Genomic DNA, 21,206 nt, shown 5'->3' with positions numbered 1-21,206 from the left:
AGGAACTGAGTACAAGAAGTGTAGTCAACGAATCGTTCCGGGTGTGGGGGGACGACAGTGGAGCTGTGTGTATATGTTCTTGGGTGTAATATGTGTATGTATGTGGCTATGCGCCGTTCTAAGATAATGCATTTGTTTTGCTCAGTAAAACATATTTTACAACATAAGCACGTACTATATGATTTGGAAATTGATGTAAAAAAAAAAAAAAAACATAATTTAATCATTCTGAAAATCCTAGACGTGAAAATCTGTAAATAAATGTCCAATTACAAATATTTAATTCAGTAATTGTACTCAGCCAGTATTTTTGTGTTTTGTGTTTGTGTTTAATGCTAAAGGTGTACTCTATGAGATTTGTTTTAGAAAGATTTGTGTCAGTCTAAGCCTACACATATAGTGGACTATTTTAAATTGGTCTACATCTGGTTAATACCTATTAAATAATGTGCTAAAGTCCTGGTTTGCAGGTCTGTAAGTGGGCAACAGCCCTCTGTGTAAATGGAACTGTGTCATTGTTACTTCTTGATTTGTTGTGGATGGGTCTCACTTTTAGTAGTGATTTAGTATTTGAGTTTGTTAGTTGTTGGGGGACAAAAGGAATGGAGATGATAGCCTTGATTGTCACTTCATGAAATGATACAATGATAATGTCACTTCATGAAATGATACAATCAGAACCTCTCCCAGTTACCCTGCCCTTTGCAGAAAAAAATCAGGCACTGATTGATTGTGAGTACAGATTACAGTACAGATTACAGTGTATTTCTCATTTCACATATTGACAGATATTCACACATAATGTCACTTTATGAAATGATACAATCAGAACCTCTCCCAGTTACCCTGCCCTTTGCAGAAAAAAATCAGGCACTGATTGATTGTGAGTACAGATCTAACAGCATAGACACAAAATTTTAAACAGCAACATCAAGTGGACCCAGTTCTCCAGTTAGCCTGTTAACTAATAAGGCAATAAATGCATTTTTAAAAATCCTTTTTTTTATTCTTGTGTAGCAGAGCTGAAATTAGTAGCTTGTGCAAGTCCTGCGTAAAGCCAGTAGGGTAGCAGCTACAGTTACAGCGGTTACGTCATTCCCTGAGACTTGATGAGCTGCCTTTGTTTCCAACAGAGCTAGGGGCAAATTGCCTTTAGTTCAACTGGTAACGACACTGGCCATAAGGGTTAAAGGCCAGTGTTTCTCAATGCTACTCCTGGAGGCCCACTGTCCTGCATATCTTCTATCTAGCCATGCTGCTTGATTAAATCGGGTGTGCTCAGCTAATCAAAAGTGCCACTGATGAGTTCAGTCAAGTAGTTAGAGCAAGGATAGATAGAAGATACGCAGGACAGTGGACCTCCAGGAGTAGCATTGAGAAACACTGGGTTAAGCTAAGTAGCGAGAACCTTGGTTCAAAACTCGCTTGCTCGCTGTGTCAGGGCTCCGCCCCCTTAAGCCGCAGTGTTTTTGTTTTCCTTGTCCTTGTGCCTTTGTTTTCCTTGTGTTCTAGCCCTGCCCCGCTCTCCGCCCTGTCTCCGCCCACCTGATTGCCTGCACCTGCCTGCCTGCTCACCTGCTTCCCATCTCCTCGTTACCCCAGCCCTATATCTTCCCTGCGGGTCTCTGTCTTGTTGCTAGTTCGTTTCAGTGTGTTTCACCTGTCTCGTCCCCGCGCTTCATTTACTTGAGAGTTGTTTGTTACATTTCCGATCCTGCCTGTTTCCTGACCTCGATTCCTGCCTGCCGTTTTGGATCTGATCGCTGCCTCTCACCTGCCTGATTCCTGACCCTGTTCTCCCTGACTCCCGATTTTGGATTTGCCCCCGGATTGCTTCTCTGTGCTTCGAACCCTGCCTGTCCCTGGATTTACGAACTGCCTGTCCCTTTCTATTCTCGCCTGCAACCGGAACATCCTGCGGTCCGCGTTTGTGTCCCGACCACCAGCGCTAACACGCTGACCCATGTAACGTCCAAAAACACAAAGCAGGCGCCATCTGTTCCCCTACATTTTTTCTCCCACTCCTGCCACCAGCGTAGTGAGAAAACTAACCCACGGTCCCCATCTAATCAAGAATCATTTAGTTAAGTAACTGTAATACTGCTTCATTAACATATAGGAGAGGTGCCCACTTGTAGGACCACACTGAGACATTACAGTGTATTTCTCATTTCACATATTCACAGATATTCACACATAATGTCACTTCATGAAATGATACAATCAGAACCTCTCCCAGTTACCCTGCCCTTCGCAGAAAAAAATCAGGCACTGACCCTCAGCTGCCAGATATAATTGGCATTATATTATTTGCAGTAATAATAAAAGTGAAATTATCTGCCTCATCCCAACATCCCAGTTGTACATAGTATCCAAATGCATCACTTCAGACCTCCTGATATATGGATATAAATGTCTTACAAGGTTTTCTGCAGGTAAAGGCCATATGACTGTGCATCTATAGTCTACATTCATAAGTTTCTGCCTGCAGCTGACATGAAATATAGGAATGTCAGAAATGTAGGTCCTTGAAATAGCTGCTTTCATTTATTAGAGTCAAAATTTTCCATTTGTGCTGTTCAAGATGACACATTATGTAGTTATAACAATGTAATTAACCTTCCTTTGCCCCTCTGTAGAAGGGATAAAAACACTCAGGACACACAGCAATGGGTTTTCCTTCAATATTTTATTGAATTACACCCTAGTTTAAGACAACAGGCAGAGATTTTGTGTCATTGTGATGACTAATGAAGGATGTCACAGATGGCAGCTGTAATATCATAACAGGATGTATCCCAATATGCAGTGCTGAGAGGGTGACAGCACAGAGAAATTGAAAATGAATGAAAATAAGTTTTGTGTGTCTGTCTCAAGCTTTTCTCAACTGCGTAGGTGAGTGAAGCATGTGCAAGTCTCCTCTTTCAAATGTGAACGTTTGGGTGAGCATCAGGTTCTCAGCATTTAGTATTGACCTGTATTTTCATTAAAGAATTGTTTGATGCATTTGCCTGAAATGTTCTGACAGGATTTGATCCCCTTTTGGAAATTCCACTGTTGGTGAGTGCTCACAAGTGCAAGGCTAATGCTAATAGGTAGGAGTCTTTCACAGCACCACCCCTATCATGATTAGCATTAACCTTGAGCTGGGCATGTGAGGCACAAGATGCGATCCACAGGGAGACGCTGCACTGTTGCCTGTAGAGAGAAAGAGAGAAATACAACACTGTAAAATGCTGCACTCAGAAAAAGCAAACTTTCAGTATAACTAGCAGTGATCTAATCTGCACAAACAGTCTGATCTTAACCCCTGCCAATTCCTCCCACTGTAGTCATAGGAGGGCAAGAAGAGCATGAAAATGAACAGCATGAATGGTATGGTATCCTTTGAGGAGTGGGGCAGACAGACATACATCATTCCAGTGTTCAGTTTCAGTTGTGACAGCACCTAGGTGGAAAGACATGTGATGCCTCTGATTGGCCAAAGAAAAAATATGCAGATGACTGAAATTAGTAATCATCATAAGGGAGAGAGATTAGTGCTGTGGTGGCATGAGGAATCGTGAATGTTGCCACACTTCTCATATGTCCTCTGCACTGCATCAGGGGCCCTTCTAGAAACCAAAAATGTATTATAGCAGAACAAAGGACCAAGCCTATAAATGTGCAGCACTGAAATAACTTACACATTCTGTATATAAAATTATATTTTCTGAACACTGACTGCCCTTAAGAAACACAATTGGCAGTGTGGATGTAATGTGACTGCCATTGCATTATTGTAAAGTACCTTTGCCAAACAAAGACATGGATTTGCATATGATACATTTTTAAGGGTTGTATTTACTAAAGCAATCCAGAGTAGCTTCCATGCTGAACACCAATAGTCTCCCAAACCCCACTTTCACACATACATACACATACACAATATTTATAGAGTTTTCATACATTCAGTCTGTGGTCCAGTTCCCTGTCCTCCGCTGACTAAACAACATGTGTTCATCTTCACCACAGCCCTATAAACCTAAATCGTGTAAGCAATGTAGAGCATTGTGTAAGGCTAGTACATCACTCCAGTGCCCCACCACATGTGTCTAGTCACAGCCAGTATGTGATGTGTTATTCAGAGACCTAAAATATGGACAATCAGGCATTTAAAGGTAAATCAGTAGGAAATAGTGTTTTTTATCTCTTGATCAAATTTTTATATCAGTTTCTATAGTAAACTGTTGGCTACAGAGAATGAGGCTTGAAAGTTGTAAGCCTTAAGTCAGTGTTTCTCAAGCCTACTCCTGGTGGCCAACTGTCCTGCATATCCTTGCTCTACCTACCTGACTGAACTTATCAGAGGCACTTTTGATTAGCTGAGCACACCTGATTTGACAGTGGGCCGCCAGGAGAGGTTTGAGAAATGCTGCCTTAACTCACTGTGGGTTGAAATGTCTGTTGAGCAGGTATTTACCAAGAAATGAATGAATGCCATAATAAGCCTCTCTCAGTGTTTTTCCACAAGGCCCTCCCCACCCCTCAAATTCTCACCCCTTCTACAGGTCAGAATTTGCAGATCAGAATACGCAGTGCAGGTCTTTTGGGCCTATTTCCACGTGGCACACCTGTGCCACTCTCAAAGAAAAGAAATAGATGGTACAATGCCGGATCACAGTACCTGCTCTGACCCACAGCGAAGACTTCCTCCTTTTGGGCTGGTGCATCAACGAACTCTCCTGTGATTCAGGACATCCTTTCTTTCTCTTTCTCTCTCTCTCATATACACACAAAATGTTTATCTACTTCACACTCACTCTCCTTCTTTCTGTCCCATTCACACTGACTCTGTATTACTGCTGTAAAAGACCCGGTCTCAGACAACCCTGCCTCTTTTATACAGTCTCAGTGACTCATCTCAAATTCCCCTCTTAACGGAAAGTCACCAGCACCAGGGAGGTGAGCAGCATCCTCAACTACCGGGTGCTGTGCATCCTAGCACAACATCATTCTTGTAGGTAAAGTTGTCCCTTCCAACAGACAGAGTTTACTATGAAGAGAATATGAAGAGAACTGACATATTTGTGCACAACATTGACTCCTTCAAATCTACCACTTTGATATTTTGGGTGTACAATCCCTTCCCCATGAAATGGGGAATGGTTATGAAAGTGGTTGATTTGAGGGAGTTAATATTGTACACCAATGTATCATCACACCATTCATGAGACAAATATGTCATCACACCAGACACAGGACATCAGATTTATGAGAGTGAATAGTGTCTATATGCTAAAATATAAGATCATACATTGTAAAATCATATTGTATATGCATATCGTTACATGTATGAAAGAGACAATAGGTTATACATTTGTAATACTGTGTGTAACACTCAGTTTAGTGGCATTTATTGCAATATTTTTATTTCCTATTTTTACATTTGACATTATTTTGACATTTTTTCAAACTATAATCTCTCTAGGTTGTTAATGATGATTATTAAAAGGAAGATGAGGGGGAACTAAAGTATCCCACCTAACTCATAATTTGTATAGTGTTGAGAAACCGCACAGAACAAGATGGCAGCCTGATAGCATGCTTGAAAGGCAAGGGGTAATGTTCTGCGGGTAGTGTGGCATGCTGTGAATTTCCACTGCCATCAGGGGGCATCCCCTGTTCTATTTCTCTTTGTCTCCACAGTGACCTAAGATGACTCCCTGCACTGTGTACAGCCTCAAGTGTAGGCCTTTCCTTGAAGTGGCGGGGGGTGGGGGGTGCGGACGCTCAGCCACTCAGAGCGAGGACCAGAGACCCTCCCCCCACAGGTCAGGCCCAGTAATCAGGATTCTCTCTCGAACACACACACACACACAAATTTTCAACTCATATCAATTTGCTACACTGAAATGACAAAACAATGAACACTTTCTATATTTGTCACTCTTTGTCTTTCTTGATTTTTTTAAAAGTTCCATGCTGGCAACGGTGCCCTCTTTTCCCCAATGTGTGTAGGTAGAGGCAGATGATTCAGATATGAGACCGTAACTGCTGAGGTCACTTCCTGCTTCCTACAGCACACTATATACAGCACTCAATGCACGGATAATAGTTCAGGTTGCACGAATCTCTTTCACAGACACACGCACACACAGATGTACAGATATTCTTACACACACTCTGAAACTGAGGGGGCAGTTTCACCCGTAACTAGGTTCAGGCTAATTTGCTGTCACAGTGGGGTGTCGGTCAGGACACAGGAGTCAGGTTCCGGGTTCAGTTGTTTATTGGGGATTTGGAATGGGTGGATGTGAGGGTTTGTGTTGTGGTTTCCTGCGAAGAGTAAGCCAGGAGAATAAATCAGGACTGATGGTTACATTGCGAATGTGCAATATACAAACAGGCATTCAAGCAGTGCTGCAAAGTACATTGCACCGGGATAACATGTATGGGACATACAGGCTTTGACTGCATTAATGGGCATGGAAGCATTTATACATCAAGAACACACTATCTTAATTAACATGCACACACACCCTTCTCTCTCTACAGGCAATTGTATTACAACCAGTTGAACTCAGGCATACTACTTACTTTGGCATAGACGCACACAACAACAGCACAATGCTTGGTCCCCAAGGCCTTGGTCTCCCCAGTTCTTAACCTCCCAGGTATTGTTGCAGTACTGAGGTGGGGGAGGTCACCACCACCTTTATATTGTCCCATATCCTTGAGGCCCTGATTGGTGGCCGAAGGATACGGGCAGGTCTGAGGGCAAATGGTGACCTGGGGGCCGTCCTTGGGGGTGCGCCTGTGCCTCAGGTTACCTGTGGGGGTCCTGCTGATAAGGGGAGCAACAGGACCGGTTTGGGCAGGTTTCAACTGAGTTGTAAACAAGTGCCTGTGAGAGGTGGGGGTTGTGCGCAAACAAAGACAAAGACAAAGACAGAAACAGAAACATGTGGCCCTTTTCGACACACTCTATCTCTGGGAGGGGTAGTTGTGAGCATTAGGAAGGTCAGATAGTCTCAGATCCAGAGACTGAGTAAAGCTGAAACGTTGACAGTCATTTGGAGAATGTACTATGTGTGGCACAGGAAACAAACAGGTATGGAGTTGTTGGTCATTTGTCTGTTTTTTTACCTTTGTATTGATGATTTGCACACTTACAATTAATAGAAACCCTTGCTGAATCATTTAATAACAAAAGCTGTGTACAGAAAATTAAACCAGACTAGTCTAGCTACTCATCTTAGTGGGGAATTTGCTCATACAGATATTAGAAACTCAGTACTGTGTTCAGTCATGTTCCATTCCAAATGTGGCCATGTCTGCTTTCTTCTGCCCACATCCCATCTGCTCATTAATATTCATTTCTTGTGCAACCCTTTCACTGCACCTGTCCCTTTATGCCACAAACTTCAGATGTGTTTTGATTTTCTACCATGTTTAACCCTAACAGGAAGGCACACATCTCAGATGTGTGTGATCTACCTGTCTCTTTAAAAAAAAAGTTTAAAGGTTTGTCTAATATTCTTAAAATCACTTCAACAATTCCATAAGAGTCACTGCAAGGTTGTTCCGTATGCCTCACACATGCTTTCATCTTGAGGTTCAAAATGTCCACAGCTATTCCATCATCTTAGTCATACCACTTCCACAATATGTCAAGGATATGTAAACTCACCTAATCTTCATTCTGTATGAACCTATAACCAGCCAGACACTCAAATTTAATTCACAATGAAATTCTTTGAAATTCAGAGCTAGAGCCTATGGTGGTTATTTTGGATCATTATAGGGGCTGTATAGAGAAGAGTGGAGTGCTGCTACTATAGTGTTTGAAGATAGAAAGTCCCCTGGACAGTCCCAGCCTCACCGATTGTCATCATTGTGGTGAATAATTTCACTTGAAGTCAGATCAGGAAAGAGTCTGGTCTGGAAGCCTCTACATGCTCTTTATTCAACTTTTTTGAAAAGTTTAAAGAGATAAAGAGAAAGATCAATGTCTTGCACCCCAATGGGGCACAGGAACTCATCAGCACCTGAGTATTTTTCTCCAAACAGGCAGCCAGCAAATATATGACCGAGAGCACTATAAAATAATGATATAACAGCATAAAACAGGGCAACATTGTCATTTTCAATACTCAGTACAGCACAGAAAAACAGCAGCATTACACAGTGGTGCAAAATCGTTCACAGAAAATAGCAGTAAGCAGGTCTTGGGAGGGTGACAATGTGTTTGGTGATTTGGCAACACACAAGCACTAAATTCTCAAATGTCAAAGAAATAATAGACACCCCAGGTCAGGGTTCAGAGGCTGCCAGCCATGCATGTGGGCCAGGAGAATAAGAAGCCAGTGAGGGCAGGGCAGAGCTGCAGCAATGTGCCCTCCAGCTGCAGCGCTTATTTCTCCAGGAAACCATTTAAAGGAGACATGCTTCACCACTTCACTTCATCTGATCTGATATGGAGGTCCTGGACCCAGGACTTTACAAATGAGAGGGTAAAGACATGCTGGACTTGTTTAGGAGACAGCAGACAATTACCTTGTTGCACCAGATTATTCATACAGCATGCATCAGCTGTAATCAAAAACACCATAGTTCAAACTCCTTTGTTGCATTGCTTAGTTAATCACACACTTCCCTTTGCTAGTAAAATATTTATTTTTACTTGACAAATGCTTTTTAATTTTTTTAATTACAGGAGCTATCACTGAGTGGGTTTGAAGTTGGTTGTCTAATAAAAAGCAGACTGTAACTGTGGGAGGAATTGTATCAGAGCAGGGTCCTGTACGAAGTGGAGTCCCGCAGGGATCGGTGTTGGGGCCTTTACCATTTCTTATATACACAAATGATCTTGATGCAGAGGTTAGTAGTAAAATAGTAACATTTGCAGATGATACAAAACTAGGGGGTCTAGCCAACAGTATAGAATCAACTAAGGTTATACAGGAAGACCTAAACAGCATCCAAAAGTGGGCAGATACCTGGCAGATACATTTATCTTAATTGAATGTCAAAGTCTTGCATGTGAAAAATAAGAACCCTAGACAAGACTACTTCATGGGTGGAAAAACACTAGAATGTGCCTAATTTGAAAAGGACCTGGGAGTAATAGTTGACCCAAGCATATCAGGATCTAGGCAGTGTGCTATAGCAGTAAAAAAGGCCAACAACATGCTGGGATATATAGCCAAAAGTATTGAGTATAAATCTAAAGAGGTTATATTGAAATTATACAATGCCTTAGTCAGACCTCACTTGGAATACTGTGTGCAGTTCTGGGCACCGCTCTATAAAAAAGAGGTCGAAGTTCTTGAAAAGGTTCAAAGAAGGGCAACTAAATTAGTTCCTGGCATGAAATATAAATGCTACGAGGAAAGACTCAAGTTACTTAACCTATTTAGACTAAGCAAGAGGAGGCTTAAGGGTGATTTAATTGAAGTGTTTAAATTTATAAAAGGACTCCATAAGGTTAACTATAATAATTTTTTAGGGTGAGTTCAGTCTGTAAAAAAAGAGGACATAAATGGAAACTGGTTAAGAGTACGTTCCGCACTGATATAAGGAAATATTATTTTACACAAAGAGTTATCAATACATGGAATAGGTTGCCAGGTCACATAGTGGAGGCATGACCCTTGCTGTGTTCAAGTCTAGACTTGATGCAGTTTTGGATACTCTTTAATTAAGAAATGGCGAGCTTAGTAAGGCCAAATGGCCTGTTCTTGTCATAATATGTTCTTATAAAATATATATATATACAAGTTGCCAGTATTTTCATGCCTTGGAGAGACCAAAAAGAAAGGACGGAGATCACAGATTAAAGCCATGGTATGCAACCAATTTGTAAGCAAGGAAAATAAGTGGTTTCACAAAACTCCATTTGAAACAGTCAAGAAAGAAATTCAAATTTCACATCCTTGCACTTACCTCTGACACATAGTCATACATTATGATAGCATTTGTGCTGTAGGAAAATAAGTACACAAACACTGGAGGCACTTAATTTCTATGTGATGCTTCCGCAAATGGTTTAAAAGACTACAATTATTAATGTAACTTGCACTGGCACTCTTAGACTGACAGCTAGAAGTGCAATTAAACTGAGTTTATACTCAGGGTGAGGGCAGAAACATACATACTTTTAAACTCTGACCATGGCAAATCTCTAATCTCATGCTCTATTGTGTAGTGCCTGACAATTCATAATTTGCAGTCTGACCTGCAAATATGTATTTGAAAGATAGTGGATATAAAGTCCCATGAACTAAATACTCCAGAAAATATTTTTATTAATATAAATCAAAAATACACATAAAAAGTTAGAAAATACAAATTGAATGACTCATGCCATACAAGAAGCTGAAACACATTTAGCCGTTATCTGCTTCACAGATTTAACAAATTATTTAACAAAGAAATCCTGAATTCAGTCAAAGTTTTAGCTCACAAAAACAACAGATGTGTGAATCACGATGAAGAGACGTGACTATCTGCCCCTCACTCTTCTGAAGTCCCACTTTGTGAATGAGCTCAGCAGTAGTATCGGTGCCTGTGAGAGTGATGCAGTGGGGGGTGACGGGAATTGGATGTCTCTTTCTGTTTGGGCCCCCACAACACGTCACTGTCCACATCCCACGTGGCCACTGAAGGCCACCTGTGAGAGCTGGTCAGCAGCAGCTGGTCTGCCTGGAGGTGCGCCAGCTCCAGGAAGGCGCGCAGCTCCTGCGTCTCCAGCGAACAATGCAGCATCCCTGCTAAGTGGGCAGCAGTGCTGGGGTCCTTCACCATTCCTGCCATTTGCTCCTGTCCAGGAGAACAAAGTAGTAGGGGGTGGGATCACACCCATCCTGGCACAAAGCATCCACCCCAAACTCACACTGACCCTCCCTTGACCTTACTTGCTCTTCACTGGAAGGTGGCACACTCATACCAGCAAGTCTCAGGGTAGTCAGAAGTGAAGTCTATTGTAGGTGTCTTGGATCACCTCAGAGACAGACTTTGAGGTCATTAAGTCTGATACATGTGATTCTATCCAAACCAAAATCTTGACTTTTCACGATTATTGCTTAAACAATTTTGAGAAAATATTTTCCTGCAAGAGGACAAGACTGAATTCTGGCTTGTCTACCTTTAGTCAGCTTGGCTGCTGAATGTGTGCCTTGTCATTCTGAGTTTTGACCAGTGGTAATACCATTCGGTGCCACTGCTAAGGACCTCCACAGCTTTCAGCTGTGTTCTTTATGTTTAGAGAAATACTAGAGAATAGAGAACCAGTTCTACATATTTTGTTATCAAATTATCCAGCAAAAGCTCCTTTCAAATCAGTAAGTTTTTCAGAGCTATCAACAGTTGCAGACTGTAATCGCCCCCATTGTGAGATCACCTGTAGGGGGAGTTCTGGGGCTGTCTGTGGGGGAAAAGGGGGCAGGTTCAGGACTCCTTGCTCAGACCGCTGCAGGATCTACAGGTTGTGAAAGAGGGGAGAGGAGATAACAACAGCATGGTGCATAATACAACTCATAAATTGCTCCGACTGTGCCCTGTTCCTTGCTGGAGGGATCCAGCCATCAGGGACTAAGTCAGCGGAGAAGGGTCTCCAACATGTCGTTCTGAGAGCTACCGGTAGCTCACTGCCTGTTTATGAGTAGCTCGCCAAAAGGTTCAAAGATTATGAAGAAAAAAAATCCTACAACAAATAAATGCACCCTGGAAACCTCTTCCCATTTCAATCCAATCAAATACACAGATGTCCCACCCCCCTCCAACATAAAATGATCATCAGCTGTCAATCAAATAAGTTCGGCTACTGTCAGGTTTGTCAACACATCGTCACATCAGTGTACTGTAGGCTAGCTACTGAGGTAGCTACTGAGCTAAAGCAAGGAGTTTGGTGGTGTTAGCAAGCCAGTTTAGCTTATAAAATAGCCAGATTTATGATGAACAAAGAAAGTGGCCAGGCCAAAAAAACATGCCATTTCCATGAGGAATAGGAACGCGAGTTTTATTTTTCCACGAATGTGAAGGACAAGTGAGTGTGCCTCAACTGTGGTACCAGCGTTTCAGTCGGTAAAAGATGCAACGTTCAGCACCACTTCAGGGACATTCTAAAGCTCTTAACGTCAAAAGGCTTAACGTGGCTTCATGTTCCAAAACAGCAATCAATGATCACCAAATTTCTCTCGGACGTGTGTTGTCATAAACAGTTTCTCCTGTCAAAAAAACCAAAACCAAAATCCTGTGAGTAGGAACGTTCTTACATTAAGCGTTTTCCTCTCTATTGACGCCCATTATAAGGAAAAGGCTTAATGTGGCTTAATGTTCCAAAATAGCATCCAATGATCACCAAATTTGTCTGACATCTCACGTCATAAACACGTAGTAATGTTTTCTATGACTTTGGTGTGAATTTAAGATGTTTTGATATATTATGTGTGACAGAGTGCTGTCGCTACGGTTGAGTATGCGCTCTGACTGCCATACCAACGAGCCTGGCTCTTTGGCGTCACGGTCAAAGCTGCAGTTTGGTATCCCGTAGACCCGGGTTCGGGGGCCAGGTGGGGTGACTGCTCTTGCCCTTCGCTACAGGGAACCTGACCCATTGAAATTTGAAACATATGGATACAGAACATACATTTGACATGCTATTGATGTGAATTTAAGATACTTTTGATCCAGAATGTGAACTTTGGATATTGACATTTGATACATGTATATACAAAAATAGCTTAATTCAGCTGGTTAATGTGAGTGTTTTGATACGTTATGTGAATAAGTGTGAGTAATGTAAGACATGAGTAGCTTTAAGCCACTCATTTTTTCGAAGTAGCTCTCAGATGAAAAAAGGTTGGAGACCCCTGGTCTAGAGCATCAGAGTGTACAGTATGTACAAGACGAGCGAAGAGTATTAATGACCTACAGGGCTAGCAGGGGCGAAAATGGCAGTGGCGTGCAGTCCAATAAAGAGTGACAGGATGGCCTGACTGCAGTCGATATCAGCTCTGAAACGCTATTCTATAATGTAAATGTAACAAATGCAAACAAATATTATAGATAGCTAAATAATGTTATACAAACTAATACAAATTTCAACCTTGTAACCTAGGCTGAGTATTGTGTGTCCACAAGACCACAGATGAATATTTAGGGTCTATGGAATCACTGTTGAGTCCTTAGGGTGTTCCACCCCTGTGTGTGGGTACCTCCTGGATGCGCTCCTCCTCTTCCTCCAGCTGGGCTCTCAGCCTCAGTCGGTTCTGCTCTAGTTTCTTCATCCTCATCTCCATCTCCTCCAGCGTCTTGACTATAGCATTCACCTCGCCCTAAAGAGACACAGGCACAGAAACACATGCGTTAAAATGTCACACACACATCACTGAACTCACTTCCTCACCACAACTCAGGCACGCCCATATAGACACACATGTGCATTCACCAAACCCTGAACTACCATTTTCATGATAACCCAGACACATGGAAATCCCATTGTAATTTGAATTGTCAAGACATGAAACCTGTTTTCCTCTGGACACAATGTTATTTGAAGGGGTTATGTCCCTGAATATGGGCTACAGAATTAGAACAAATCTGAGGTCAAACAAGTCAAATATTAGTAAGATATCAATGGTATAAAGTATTATTTAATTCACATATGCAAGGAACTCAGAGTATTTGGACAGTGACACATTTTTTTGTGTTTACTCTGTACTATACTGTCTGCTGTACTGTTACAGAATGTTTTATACATAGTCCCATATAATACATATAATTTCAAATCCAAACTACTGAGTACTAGGGGTGCAACGAATAATCGACATAGTCGACTAAAATAGATGACCAAATTAGTTGCCAACGAATTCAATTGTTGATTAGTTGGTGACGTCATCGCGTGTGTTTTTCGTGCTGACTCGGAATACTCAGACATGTAGCCTAAACTACGTTGCTTTACTGGAGTGAACAATACAGATAGCAACACCTTCACGACCAAAGACCTTAACCCTTTCACACGTAACTTATTTTTTATGCTCTGTAGCATGTGTGTTATGTTACATAGTTGTTATGTTTTCATTAGCGTTATTAAGCTTCTCATACTTTTCAGTGAGCATTTGCTATATTTTTTAATGCTAAATCGCTGCTTCCTCAAAGCTAAAATTAGCTAGAATTTTTCCAATCTAGTTTTATAATTGCACCGGTTTTAGCATACGCGCTAAACGGCTAATCACACTGGTGTAACCGTACGCGTGAAAGGGCTCACTCTGCCAAGAAGGTTGTGAACGGCAACATTTGCAAACCTGACCTTGCCTGGCAGTGGAGCACATCAGTTATGCTCAAGCATCTGAAGAGGTGGCACGTTGGCTCTCTGAATGATGAAGACTCATCTCGTTAAGTTAGTTAGCTAGCTAGCATAGCCAATGTTAATGTTAAAAGCCATGTTACTTTACATTATGAGCTGTAACATTTTCTATTTGAAATACATTTTCTCTTGATCAATAAATTTTTAATGACGTTGAACATACAGCGTAGCAAATAACCTATTATTCACAATGATCCTGTTCACATTCCAAATGTGCCCTAACTTTACAATGTTAAACCAGAGAGTGAGTACCAACTCTCACCTCAAGGGTCTGCAAAGTTTTCTTGCCCACAGTGTTCTTTTTACTCTCTGCCTGGCAGAGGCAAAAACCCTGGATTATGTCACCTTGTTTCCGAGGGGGAACTTTGAGATCAACACAGCTGGCCAGAAATCTGTAAGTAAACAGAAGCCCAGGTCATGCAAGGTCAGGGCAGTACTGTTATGATTCAGTCTGTGTTGTTAAAGCTTTTGAAACAGAAGCAGTTAAAATAGTTTCTTTCAAACCCTGGCAGCTCCAGGGCTGAGGGGCCATAACCTAGCATTATGAACAGAGTCATTATTCCAACTGAATGAGTTCCGTTCTTGTCCTTCATTTAATACAGTCATCACGTAACAAAGAAATGCTGTTTAGTCTTGGGCCTCAGGTCAGCTCTACGTCTGTGTGTAGACACACACACACACACACACACACACACACACACACACCCTCCACAAAGAACCTCAGAAAGATGTTTGTGTCAGAACCCCTTGACCCATTTACCTGAAGCTTCCTTATCAGTGGTCATGTGACCCTCTAGTGTTTTGCCAAATAACTCACTCTTTCCCACCATTAATCATGGCAAAGATAAAGAGATGACAGATATATGGGCGACGCTGGGTGTAATGAAAATTATTTTTAAAATATATTTATGTATTTGATTACAATCAAGGGAAGCACATGACTGTGTTCCACACAACTCATCTCATCTTCCAGAACAGGCCTTATCAGACTGTTTAGTCAGACTACAGCTAGGTCTGCCCTTTATGTAAAATCTGAGATAGATTATACTGTTGAAATACAGGATCTCCCAGTTATTGAGAGACCGCTGCCAGCCCTATGGGACCAACCATTTTTAGTGAACATGGTGATATGAATGCCTGCCATTTGTATTTGTACAAACTGAAACTATTTTATTATATTTTACAAGAGAGACCTGGCCAAGAAAAGCAGCACACCAAGGTTCAGACAAAATAAAAATTACATAAGCATTAAAAATACACAAAAAGACAAAGGACAAGTAGACAGTGCAAACTGCTACAAGTGCAAAAGCAATCAATTTTCAGCTAAAAACATTTGCAATTCCCAATAGACTCCGTTTCTCAACTATAAATGCGGATTTTGAGAAATGGGGTCATTGTTGCCAGCAGAAAGAATTGTGAACTGAAAAGGTACCATTCTGAGGATGGAAGTTGAAATGCAGTCAAGAAAAAAAAGCCTCTATTGATTAAACGGTCAATCACGTTTCAGTTCACCTCTCATCTGTTGGTCATTTTTTCACCTTTCCATGAGTCAGTTAAGGAAGCTCAACCATACATCAGTAGATTAAGGTATTTCGACACACTGCGGTCCTTGTATAGGAGAGGGAAGTGTCCTACCTGTCTTTCAGCAGGTTAAGATATCTCTGAAATTCCTCTTTGTCCTTTTTTCTCATGGTCAGAACAGACCTTAGACAGGGAATAAGACGGTAAAAAAATATGTGGGAGACCAGAACTGCTAATACTTATCACTGAGACTATGAACTTGAATGACTGAATGAGTACAGAACAGGTGCAGAAAGGAGGCATCAATGCATGGAGCAGGGCATCGGTACATCACTTACAGTGCAGACAAATCCAGCATGCTGCCAAGAGCCGTAATAGAGGTCTTAGGCAGCAGTTTCCACTTCTCCTGACCTTTGACCTTCCCTGCAACAGCACCATGGTTCACTGAACAAAGAAACAGAAGAAAGCAGGACAAAAAGCTTGTGTAACAAATCTGCAACACCCCTATGCAATGCTCCATTTTTTCTCTGTAACCCCTTACCTCTCCTCTTTGGTTGACCTTTTTGGGGTTCACTTCCCTTCTGCTGATCTTCCTTCACAGCTTTTTTGCTGGGCCCTGCATCCTGCAACACAGAGCACCAATGTCACCTCTCCTCTACAGCAGCTCTGAGCACTGGTGCACATGTATCGCCCATGTTAGACTCTCGCATCCCATCTCATCTGAGGCACCTCTTCTGTCCTCTTCCTCATGTCCTGTCCCCCCCATGTCTCTCACCTGTGAAGGCTTTTCCTGGCCCCTCTTCCTGCCCCAGGCACTGCTTTTGGGCCGCTGTGTGGAGGCTTTCTCAGATCCTCGACTGGGCTTCATCTTGACCTGGAGGTGGAAATGGGGGACACAACTCTGGAGGTCCCTACAATACCAAGGGTAACCAGTACCAAGGGTAAGGGTACTGACATTACAATGAGGGAACAGGGTGGTTTGTTGTTCTACTTATATCAAAATAACTGTTTAATTTATGTAAAAAATCTGAGAGTATGCACTCCTAACACAAATGGGATAACACCAAACATGAACTTCCACACCCAGTGATGACTCCATCAGCCAATCGGGCAGCTATCTCACCATGGGGTTTGAGCCAATTAGTCATGACAAACTAGTTACCATGGGAACATCCACAACATAAGTGAAATGGACAGTGTCACAGATTTAATATCATTTCCTATGGATGGCTTGCTAGCTACAAATGCAATCAACACTACTATCCAACTATATTCAATATTCAATATTCCATAATCAAGGACAATTTTGTAGTGTAGATAAAATTCAACTTATGTATGGCAGTTGGGGCATGTGGAATGTTAGGCAATCCAACCTGCTGTTAACACGATAACAAAACTATGCACCTGACCAACCTATAGATACTTCTTTACTGGGATACTGTCTGCTGCACGTATTTTGTTGAACTTAAAGCATGTTCGAGTAATGAAATAGTTTTTGTTGACTCAAAATAAATGGAATGCTTAATTTCTAAAGTGTCAGATATGCTCCTCCCAGTTTTTAATATCTAGTGTGTCCAGTTTTAATCATGCATAAATGATGACGATGTTCTGACAGTACAGGTCATCAGCACCTTAGGTAGCTATTACTGCAGTGGTTCTGGTGATGTCTACTAGACTACTGGATTGCCTACTAGATTGTCAATGGGCTACGTGCACTAGGTTTTGTGACGTACTTCCGACTCAAAATAATACTGCTCGGTTATTTCCGGACTATTTATTTACTTGGAGCTTGCTAGCTAGAGAGCTCTTGATAGCATTAATGTTTAGGCTATTTCACGATGAGTGTACGCTAGAAAATGTTCAAGACGGAACATTTTCAAACACAGGAGTAGAAATACTCCGAGCATTGCTGTGTCAAGTGGTGTAATGGGCCGTAGGTGATTGGTGATCTGTACGGAGCCCCGCCCACGGTTCGGCATGCACGTGAACCTTGGATTAATTGCAAAGATTAACCATAACAGTGAAATACAGTTTTACTGCCGTTGTTACTTTTTAAAGTAATGATTTCCTAAATCTCTGCAGAGCTGCAGTGAAAAGATACAAGCGCCATTTTAAAAACCAGCAAGCTTACTTAGCAGAAGCGTTGCGAAGACGAAGGCTGCGTCCTAAGTCGCTCACTCATTCACTCACTATTCACAGTCATACAATAAGTTAATAATTTTCTGGTTATAGTTTTGTGTATGCAAGTTTATTCGAACATTTGTATGAACATCTTTGTGTCTAACAGTGCCAGCTAACTTGCTAAGTGACTAGCTAGTTGCAACTGACATTAACCTGCTAGCTAAATAATACCGATACCAATCTAGCTATCACTACACTAGCTAATTTAATGAAAGAACCAGCACTCAGCTTCGTCAAATTAGCTGAAACTAACGCTAGCTAGCTAGCGGGCACTTAAGTCCAACGATCAAGTGTAAAATGTATATATTGAGTTCTTTAAGTAATAAATGGAAAGCAAATTTATATTTGTCTCCCTTTTTTTGCTGATACGAAAAATTATCCGATCCGTGACACAAAAACCGTGATACGATCCGAACCGTAAGTTTTGTGATCAGTTGAACCCCTAGCTGTGTCCCGCTTTGTACGGCATCATAAATTTTAACGGCATACTAAATTTCCATGGATCTGCGACCCATCCCGACCTGTGAAGACAATGGCTGGTTATCCCTGCTTATGATTATTTCACCATCTCCTCTCACACTAAGGTCTGCAGCAGACACTTGATCAGCTCATAGAGTCAACAACCATTGATGGTCAAAATTAGAAATATAACCTCTGCTTCATGGAAAAGAGCTAGCAGGTTATTATAAGAACAGTGTGTCATTATTGAACCATGCTCCTAGAAGAAGCCTACCCTCCTGAATGCTTAGCGTTACCTTCTCTCCCTACGAAAACAAACTTGATTAACCTTCCTTGATAACTATAATGATGGTGTATATTAGCAGTGTTACCTTAATGTAAATTTGTTTCTGATCACCCAAACACACACGTTTCCATCTTACCCTTATTTACTTGGATCAAACATCCAAGTTGGTGAGCCTTTAGGAATAGGCCTGCACGATATGAGGAAAATCTGCGATGTGCGATAACATTGTTCAATATTGCGATGATATGACTTGCGATTAATAAATACTGAAGTGTGTGTATTAGCTATACAGTCCCTATGTCTGTCTGCTTTAATAGGTACACTGCTAACATAGTTAATGTTAGCGAACTTGTACAACGAAAGCTAGCATTTGACGTTAGCTAGTGTTAGTTAATAGTTGTTTTCTTATCTTCGTAGCTGTGTATATATGATGCAACATATAATTTAAATCGTTTGTCTAATTTGCTGGTTGGGGTCCTGCAAATCCGATGAACACTGATGTTCAACTTTGGTAACTCTTTGTAGACAGTGGGTGTTGAACGGCGCCAAGTTGGACCGGAAACAACCGAGCAGTAATAAGTAGAACGCGGAAGTGATTGTGCAACCGGCGTATTGGGTGTTCTGTGTAGTTTCACTGAGTCCAGTTAGCGAATTATCCAGACAACTGCCTTAGGTAACGTTAGCAGCCTGGCCAGACGCTGACGCCAAACAGCTGCTAGTGCAGCAACAGGCTTCTTTCAGTATAGCTACACTTCCAGTTAGTTAGCTAGATAAAATTAACGTTGGGCAATTATAAGAATTTCATTTACATAAATGACTTTTTGTAGCAAATTATAATACTCAAGGACTATTTCACTTCGCTAACAAGCCGCGGCGTATGGGCAATTAAAAATGTTGAATTGTACATGGCCGTTTTGGTCACTAGCAACGAGTAACATTATAACTTTGTCACCAAGCAAATTTCTGAAAAAATCTTCGCAAGTTAACTGCTATCTCACGCAAAACAACTGCCTTGGTAGCCAAATAAAAAGAAAGCTGTAGGGGAAAGCAGTTTGGTACTCACCTTTCACGACTCTACAGTTTCGCGGCAAGACCAGCGTTCAAAAATAAGTTTGTTGCGCATGCGCCAAATTTCAGCCTAGAGTACCGAGGTGTGCACGTCATCACTTGTTCTTCGCTGGTGTCGGAAGTAAATTCCCTATGGAAAATTACAATGGGCTTTGCACACTATCCATCTTTACTTAAGTTCGGATTCATTTCAGGAGCTGGGAATTTCCTGAATTAACCTGTTCGGTGTGAGAATATATTTGGACTCATCAAATGTTTCGATATTTTCCGAAAATGTTAAGATTTAAGACTTGTAGTTAGTTTTGTAGTCCACTTTTTGAACGACATATCCGATGGAGCAATGCGAGGGGAACTTCCTGATAAATCAGATACCATCATCTCATCCGGGCATTCTGGGATTTTCGGTTTAGAAAACCGTTGGCTCTGAGTCCATCTAGGTTTGCAAGTGGAAGACACAGTAGCAAAGACGACGGCAGTTAGCTAGCTAACAAACAACCGTTGTCGTTATAAAATGGTTCAGTGCTTTGTCCCGGACTACAGACACCGTTGTGGTGGAGAACCTCTCCCAGTCTAGGCCAATCTAACTGGAGGCTCCCTCCACACTTGTGCTGTAATAATTCTAAGTTATATAATTCATACATACCTTTGTAATAATTACAGGACGCGAATTCCCGTGCCCAGTAAAGAACCAATGTAATTCTCAAGAGTCTGATGTAATTAGGTTTATTGCATGTGGTGATCAACCACATACAGTAATCCGGGGCTGGTCCGCGCGGAGCAAATCCCCCATTCACTCTACCCAGGCATTCATTCACACCCCATAAAAGCTAGCCCCTCTGGTCTGCATACATTTCTCTTTTATTACTTTCCCCTAGCTCCTCATGTTATACACAAAACGTCATTGCTGAATAAGATGAAACCTTTATCACAGTAGTCAGAGGCAAGGGCAGGGGGTATCAGGCGTATCCCTAACACCAGGAGAAGTGAACCTCAGGTGAAGATCTGCACCTAAACCAAGAGAAGCAACATTATTTCAGCTTCTCTGTCACATGCACCCTGACTCAATTAACATGTGCATTAAAGCATGTTAGTGGATTAACCCCCACTAAATTAGTAGATTTAGGGAACGTTAGATAACAGATTAGGCTATACAAAGTTAGCAAGATTGCTCCTGCTGATTTGAGCCAACCATTTTTTTCTCCTCTCCGTGTCAGTGGGGAAACCGTACATTCGTACTCCTTTCTCCAAGCGATTGAAGACTATATTCAAAGACAACACGGAGGAAAGGGCACAGACAAACTGCTTGACATGCTATTCATGTTTCTGAGTTTATTAGAGATG

The 21,206-nt window shown here is 41.6% G+C and overlaps 1 protein-coding gene across 3 annotated transcripts; it reads right to left on the bottom strand.

Moving 5' to 3' along the window:
* Window positions 1-10,379: 10,379 nt before the first annotated feature.
* LOC118786195 (centromere protein Q) lies at window positions 10,380-19,896 on the bottom strand. 3 transcript variants are annotated; one of them, XM_036541283.1, is made up of 9 exons: window positions 19,861-19,896; window positions 16,647-16,782; window positions 16,413-16,494; window positions 16,210-16,315; window positions 15,986-16,054; window positions 14,613-14,742; window positions 13,200-13,319; window positions 11,384-11,461; window positions 10,380-10,803 (listed from the first exon to the last, which is right to left on the bottom strand). In XM_036541283.1, exons 2-9 carry the CDS (start codon window positions 16,737-16,739, stop codon window positions 10,531-10,533), a joined length of 951 nt encoding a protein of 316 aa, XP_036397176.1. In that variant the 5' UTR covers window positions 16,740-16,782; window positions 19,861-19,896; the 3' UTR covers window positions 10,380-10,530. The 3 variants fall into 3 exon arrangements, with proteins under 3 accessions (XP_036397176.1, XP_036397180.1, XP_036397177.1); XM_036541287.1 differs by having other exon boundaries at window positions 16,210-16,294; XM_036541284.1 differs by having other exon boundaries at window positions 16,647-16,745; window positions 19,861-19,894.
* Between the last annotated feature and the right edge of the window lie 1,310 nt (window positions 19,897-21,206).

Source organism: Megalops cyprinoides, chromosome 11 (assembly GCF_013368585.1).
Source record: "Megalops cyprinoides isolate fMegCyp1 chromosome 11, fMegCyp1.pri, whole genome shotgun sequence".
NCBI classification, from domain to species: domain Eukaryota; kingdom Metazoa; phylum Chordata; class Actinopteri; order Elopiformes; family Megalopidae; genus Megalops; species Megalops cyprinoides.
This window is presented reverse-complemented; position numbering and strand designations above follow the sequence as displayed.

Bases quoted from the DNA above. Each gene is read 5' to 3' on its own strand.
- LOC118786195 (XM_036541283.1), bottom strand. From the start codon at position 16,739: ATGAAGCCCAGTCGAGGATCTGAGAAAGCCTCCACACAGCGGCCCAAA. The intron at 14,743-15,985 runs GTAGGACACTTC...GTTTACTTACAG, and splicing joins CTTAACCTGCTGAAAGACAG to ATTTCTGGCCAGCTGTGTTG. The intron at 11,462-13,199 runs GTACCCACACAC...CACAACCTGTAG, and splicing joins AGGAGGAGCGCATCCAGGAG to ATCCTGCAGCGGTCTGAGCA.